This window comes from Lactuca saligna, chromosome 2 (genome assembly GCF_052625555.1).
Source record: "Lactuca saligna cultivar CGN05327 chromosome 2, ASM5262555v1, whole genome shotgun sequence".
Taxonomy (NCBI): domain Eukaryota; kingdom Viridiplantae; phylum Streptophyta; class Magnoliopsida; order Asterales; family Asteraceae; genus Lactuca; species Lactuca saligna.
In genome coordinates, this window is record NC_136418.1 from 177388485 (window position 1) to 177395516 (window position 7032).

The 7032-nt window shown below is 32.5% G+C and overlaps 1 protein-coding gene across 1 annotated transcript; it reads right to left on the reverse strand.

Annotated features, from left to right (window-relative positions):
- Positions 1-1181: 1181 nt before the first annotated feature.
- On the reverse strand, positions 1182-5977 carry LOC145029380 (general transcription and DNA repair factor IIH helicase/translocase subunit XPB1-like). Its single transcript, XM_078977931.1, has 20 exons — positions 5968-5977; positions 5793-5839; positions 5304-5379; positions 5050-5218; positions 4672-4894; positions 4512-4568; positions 4294-4428; positions 4080-4160; positions 3647-3734; positions 3238-3575; positions 3089-3164; positions 2736-2929; positions 2513-2673; positions 2342-2414; positions 2145-2258; positions 1984-2064; positions 1822-1881; positions 1654-1737; positions 1416-1543; positions 1182-1329 (listed from the first exon to the last, which is right to left on the reverse strand). Exons 1-20 carry the CDS (start codon positions 5975-5977, stop codon positions 1245-1247), a joined length of 2280 nt encoding a protein of 759 aa, XP_078834057.1. The 3' UTR covers positions 1182-1244.
- Positions 5978-7032: the final 1055 nt, after the last annotated feature.

Genomic DNA, 7032 nt, shown 5'->3' on the forward strand with positions numbered 1-7032 from the left:
TAAAATAGTGACAAAAGGGGTCAAATCTTCGAAAATTGACTCAATTTGTTTATTTGTTACATTTTTTATAAAAATATCCTTATAACGAGAATCAAATAAGGGGGTTAGTTGGTTTGTTTATAACTCTAAAACAACAAGCTAAAAATGTAAATGATTGAGAAAAAGTAATGTTGATGTAAATCAATAAGGTTGGGATAATTAACATTGGAATTTCATCATATACATCCGGATGATTCCTATTACTTTGATGATACTAACTTCTAACTACTAACCACTCCTTCAAAAGAAAAAAAAAAACAATTTCAGCCTAGCAGAGTCATCAATTTCTATATCAACAAAATATATGTTTTCCAAATCATCATAAATATAAAATAAATCAATAAAGAATAGTGAAATACAATTAAATTTTCAAGAACATCTTAAGACACAAGGATCCAAATACTAAGCTAGTTGTTGGTGGGTAAGATTGTTTCTAGACAATTTATTTGAACCGGATGTTGTATCATCAGTAGGGTAAAATTCTTCAACATGAAAGAGTGAGAGAAGATTAGTGTTTTTACACCGTGTAATCTTTGGGTTCCATACACTTGTAACATATCGTCCCTAACATGCCTAAACTCTAAACTCGGATTTGCCTAAGTAGTAAGTACATATCGAGTTGCCAATCCAATGATGTTGTGACAAAATTAAACAACTTGGTGTCACTATGTTTCATAGTACCCTTTTCAATTTATTTCATTCAGTTTGAAACACAAACACATAGATAGATAGATAGTCATATTTCATTCGGTCTAGCTACTAGCCTACTAGATCATAAGGTGGCTTAAAATAGTAAAAGACTCGACTTAAAAAAATCAGAAGTGTTATTAAGAGGTCATTTTTTTACTTGGAAGTTGAAACAAGCCCATATATACAATACAAAACCTTTGATTGACTTGACAGGCACAGGCACATGCACAGAAAACCGTACACTTGTATCAAATACAATAAGTACAGTGTACTCTGATCAAATGGCACTGAACCATGCCAACAAATCAACACAAGAAAACCAATGTAAGTGTTGTAAAGTTTCTTATATTTCTTTACAGGCAAAAAAGAGGTTTTTGTTGATGAGTAGATGCCCATGTAGAAACAGTTTTGGAAATTTACAATTCTCTCAACATGTTTGTTTGTAGGCCATATATGGAATCATTTGGCTTTGCTTTAATTTTGCATTCAAAACAACAAAACAAGTGATGATCTGTTCATCCAAAACGTTTCTTAAATAGTTGATGTCTCATTGCTGGATCCTTAGGCTTGCACTTTGCAAAACCTCCCTTTTGTCCACACCTGCAAACCAACCAAACACACCACTTATATATATCACAAAAAGAAAAAGCCAAATAATTAATAATTAAATAGGCCACCAAACCAACCTGAACTCATGATAGATATTTCCTTTAGCTCCTGACATGGCACTCATGGACCCCATCATATGCTTTTGTCGTGCAATGTCATCTGTATCATCTTCCAAGCCTAACTTATCATCCCCAGCACTTAACACCTATATAGCATATACATATCATGTCATATAAGCATGTATTCTAACACTCCTACTCCTCATGCTTGCTTCAAAGTTATACCAGCAGCAGAAATTCAGCATTAAGTCGAGACCTTGTTAAGAAGAGAAACTTGGTCCTTGACACAATCATAGCTCAACTCTGCCTTACTGTCTGGTGGAGGCAGACTTGTTATCACCTGTTCAAAACCAACCACACAAATATTATATTAATCTCTCGGGTTTTTTTTTTTTTTTTGAATAAACACTAACTAATGAATTACCTTAAAACTATAACCTTGATCGATCAAAAATTGCTGCCGCTTAGTTGAGTAGTACATTTCCTACATCATTCATGTCTTTGACAAATTAGCCATCAATTCATGATACGTTTATCTTTTTTAGACCTTCAATAATACTATATGATATATTATATTATTACCTACCTGTGTATCTGTAGATACTAGGGAGTAGAAGAAGGCATTATATTCCTCTTTTCCACCTGCCATTCTATCCTGCACACGACCCTACACTCCACATCCACAAAATATAATAACAAATTCAAATTTTAAAATAATTAATTATTAATTAATTTTAAAAAAATTACCTTAGCCCTGAGAATACGGCCAAGACGTTGGGCTTCCTGACGTCTGGAACCAGCATGTGATGAAATTTGAATAACGACATTTGCTTCCGGAATATCTATTGAATTATCTCCCACCTACAGCAAACAAAAACAAGCATTTTAAAATTTTAAAAGACATGGTACACATGAAACAAACAAACTTAACATTCATTGATTACCTTTGACAGGAATACAGTGTTGACTTTCTTGCCGGTTTTGAATTCATCCAGTATCTTTGTCCTTTCAATATGGCTGAACACCAAATATAAAGTTTTTAAATTTAACATGTGTAAGCGAAGATAAAAGGTTGCCTTTTTTTTTTCTTTTTATAAAGTCAAAAATATGTGCACCTTGTGGCACCATAAATCATTGGTTTACGAAGCTTCGTTGCATACTCCGTGAGTGCAAAAAGATTGTCAGCAAAAACAATAACCTTATCATCACGTTCCTCATGGAACCAAATAAGAAACTCACAAGCCCTAAACTTGTTAGGGTTCATCACATATAAAGCCTGCATAACATACACAATTATCAACTACTATTACTATTTGATTCTAATAAGATCATACATACCTGTTTCTTCTTGGAATTTTCCTGTTTTAGATATTCAGCAAAAAATTCTTTTGTCATTGGACACCACACTTCAGCACATTGCACATTCGCAATGAATCCTCCTTTAACCAAATCCAACCAATCTGCCTCGTATAATTTCGGACCAATAAGAAAATTCAAATCCGTAATCCTTTCATCCTCTCTAACAAGTGTAGCTACAAAACAATAAATATATATATATATATATATATATATATATATATATATATATATATATATATATATATATATATATATATATATATATATATATATATAGAAAACTCCAACCTCAGACAAAAGAACATTAAATCCTTAGTATTTCAGAAGCATACCAGTAAGCCCAAGCTTGCAGTGAGATTTAGTGATGCTAATAACTTTACGAAACATATGCGCAGGTACCACGTGCACCTGAAATTTGTTTTGTTTTTTTGGAATATGAGGGTAAAATGGTCATTATTACTTTATTCAAAAGTGAATGTACCTCGTCCATGAGTAGCAAACCCCATTCTCTATTTCTTATTTCTTCAATGATTTTTTCAGAGTCTTGGGATCTTTTACCACCAAAAGCAAGCATGTTGTATGTGGTGACAACAACTCCAGCATTTCCACAAATCCTTTCTTTACTATCCGATGTAAAGCGACATATATTTTCATCACGAATGTTTGACCATAACTTGAATTGAAAAGCCCATTGGTCAACAGAAACAGCATTTGTTGCTAAACAGAGACAGCTCTTTTTAATCCTGCAGGCTGCAGAAACCCCCACTAAAGACTTTCCAGCACCACAAGGTAACACAATGATCCCAGACCTTGCTCTTCCTGCAGCCTCAACAAATGTTACAAAAAAAAATACAAATATTAACAACTTTTTCTAATCAGTGTCTAATTACCATTTCCAAACATCTTACTAAGACTCTTCTCTTGATAAGGTCGTGGTTGTGCTTGAGGCTTTAATTCCATCTCAATATCCGGATTTATCTGCACAATTTGCTTATCAATTAATTGTAGAAAAGACTATGTGGTTGAATGTTTCTTTTCACAGCTAGCTATACATGACTGTTTCTTTTTTACTTAATCTAGAAAGAACAACTTAATGGGTTAAGTCAAAAAGCTTCTGAAACCAACCGTTTACCTATTTTCCCTTTTTATTTTTCCCACCCAACTCCTCTGATGTTAAAACTGATGAATATTGTTTAAAACGATGAACATTGTGAAAACTGTTTGTTGGAATGTATGGGTAAAAATTAACAGTTAGTTTGTTTACAAATCACATAGCTAAATGAATCAAGAATGTCTGTCATACAAGTATGAGAGAGAACTAACAGTATCATTGCGAAAATCATACTCCTCCAACATGGGATAGTTTAAAGCATTTGGCAAGCACCTCTGCTTTACATTTTCAACCTGTCAAGTAATTAATTTTCTTCAATCAATGATGCAGTAAATCTACAAATTACTCTTCGACCTTTTTTTTAAGTGATTGATATAAAAAAGATGAACTTCATCAGAAACAGATACAATGTATCATCTACTATACCTGAGCGGGATCAATTTCAAATGAATGAGCTTCTTTTTCTTCAGCTGCAGCTGCCAGCTGTGCTTCTGTTAGCAGTTCCTCATGTCTACCATCAACTTCACCTACTGATCTACTAACAGCAAACCCATCGTCAACCTGAATGTGAGAATAAACAAAATCAAGATCAATCCCTCATATAAAACAACATAAAAAAGAGGAATAAGAATAATAGCTACAACCTCGTTTGAAATCCTCGCTCGAGATATGACTTCATCACTTAATAATCTCTTCAATACCTGCAAACACCAATCAGATAACTGAACTAATAATTGAATATTTGAATATCCATCCATATACAATCTGTTGTTTAAAGATTAAGAAAAGAATAAGCAGTCTTGCCTCTGGGAATGGAGATTCAACTAGGTAACGATTCTTTTTTAGTACAAGCTTTACTTTTCCATAATTGGATGTTGAAGCATGAATGAAATCAATCATCTCTTTAGGGAGCTTGGTCTTTGAAAGCTTGTTCAACACAGCTAATATGGTTTCAGTTTCTAGACCCACTGACACAGCTGCATAAAGTGAGTGTGGAGTCAGGTTGTACTCATGCATCGACTCTGGCCTATATATAAGCACAAACACCCCAAACGTGAAAAGATCAATCTCAGATTTTATATATATACTGATAGTTGAGATGCAGACTTTTATATATATATATATATATATATATATATATATATATATATATATATATATATATATATATATATATATTACCTGCAGACAGGTTCTGCAATTGCAATTAGAAAATCATAAGTTTGTTTATACAATGGAGAGAAGGTTTCTAGAAAGATCCGGCCATCAGCACAAGCCCATAATGGCCGATTCACATGATCTGCTTTAAGTTCCAATTTGGTAAAATCTCTCTTATTTCCTTCTCCATCACCTGCTTATACAAACCAAGAAAACATTGATTTAGATATGAAAGATATCGAATCACTATTAATATATAATAATTAGATAAATAATACCATAAGGATCATCCTCACCAAATTCTTCAACATAATATGCACCCTCCTCTTCAAAAGCTGCAGCTTTATAGTCCTCCTGTCATGTGTTATAACACGCATACATTAGCCGACTAGGATTACTCAATCTTTCTAGGAAAGGTTTCATTGACTTTTGAGCAAATCTTTGTTTTCTCATGGGAAGCTTATAATCTAAATGTTCATTGATATGAGATACTCTAGTTCAGTTATCAATTCATCAAACATAGTGACACTTCCAAAATACCAATTGAAAATAGAATAATCAAACGGTGACAATGATGAACAGCAATTTAACTTCTTTGTAGGATTAAAAGTTCATCAACTTCAATGAACCAATGAAAATAGAATAATCAAACGGTGACATTAATGATGAATTCAGATTTTTTTAGTTAAACAATTCTCCTACCCAAAATAAAAAATCAAATGGTGATAATAACAATTAACAAATTACAAATTCTTTTTGCGAACAACCTTGCCTGATGGCTCGTGCTTCTTGCTAGGTCTCCCACTTGTATCACCTGTGAGCAAACACATAACGAGTTAGATAATTATCGCATTCATGCATACAAGCTTTTGTGTTTTGATTGCGATCCTTATATGTTGATCGTAAATTAGGGGTTTTTTTCTAAATTAAATCCGAATATACCGTGCCCCATGATCGATCGGTTCTTAGATTTGTCAACCGAATCAACAATTCGTGTGTGCGGATTGGGAGAAGATGAAGATCCTTTCAGGCAGTATATATAGTAGTGAGGTAATCGCTGACAACTGCAGGTTATATACTTATATGGCCGAGTTTTGTTCGGCGGATGTACGGAATGAAAACGGGAGGAAAGGAAGAGATGATCTTGTTCCCGAGGTTTTTTTTTTTTTTGGTGGATTTGGAAAGAAAAGAAGAGAAGATAAAGGAAGATCTTCCCTCCTAATCTTCCTCCCTAGAGAGATTTGGAGAGAAGTCGACCGTATCTTCATCCAATTTGTTTGAAGTTTATCCAATTACCCTTCTCAAGCCGTTCATCAGGTCTTCATGTTCGTCCCTGCAATCTTACACAGATTGCACATAGCTAAAACTTGTTCCTTTTTTCTTTTTCTTTTTGCAATTCAGTGTTTGCATTTCAACTGAGAATTAATCAATGTCTGTATCAAATAATGTATATGGGTATTCTTTGAGTTTTGATTCAATTAATTAAAATCTATTTTGGTTAGAGTTATTTTCTTGTTATTGCTTTACGTGTGTAGCCATGTGTACAAACTCATGATTCTAAGTTAGGATATTATTAAAACATTATTAAAACTAGGTGTGAGACCCATGTATTACATGAGTTTAATTAAAACAAGTAAATATGAAATTTTAATAATAAGAAAAATTTTGAATTTATAAGAAAAATGAGAAAATTTTTGAATTATTAAAATTAATGAGGCTTTAATGTATCGAATACATTACATATATAAACATTTTCTAATAAATACCTTACATATATATATTACCTTACATATTAAATGTAAAATTTTAATTTAATAAAATGAAAAATACAATAAAATAACAAGTGGAAAATAGAAAATCTAAAAATTATAAAAAATGTCATGTGTCCAAATCAAAGACAATAGGACATTTGGCAAAAAAAAAAAAAAAAAAAAAAACCTTTATTTATTAGAATAGATACAAGAATTGATTGTTATGTAAAGTTACAAACACTTTTGATGTTTTCAT

What these genes read in the sequence shown, in the direction of transcription:
- LOC145029380 (XM_078977931.1), bottom strand. An exon ending in TGGTGAGGATGATCCTTATG is followed by an intron (nt 5,219 to 5,303) that starts GTATTATTTATC and finishes TTGTATAAGCAG; the next exon opens with GTGATGGAGAAGGAAATAAG. An exon ending in ATGATTTTCGCAATGATACT is followed by an intron (nt 3,735 to 4,079) that starts GTTAGTTCTCTC and finishes CAAATTGTGCAG; the next exon opens with ATAAATCCGGATATTGAGAT.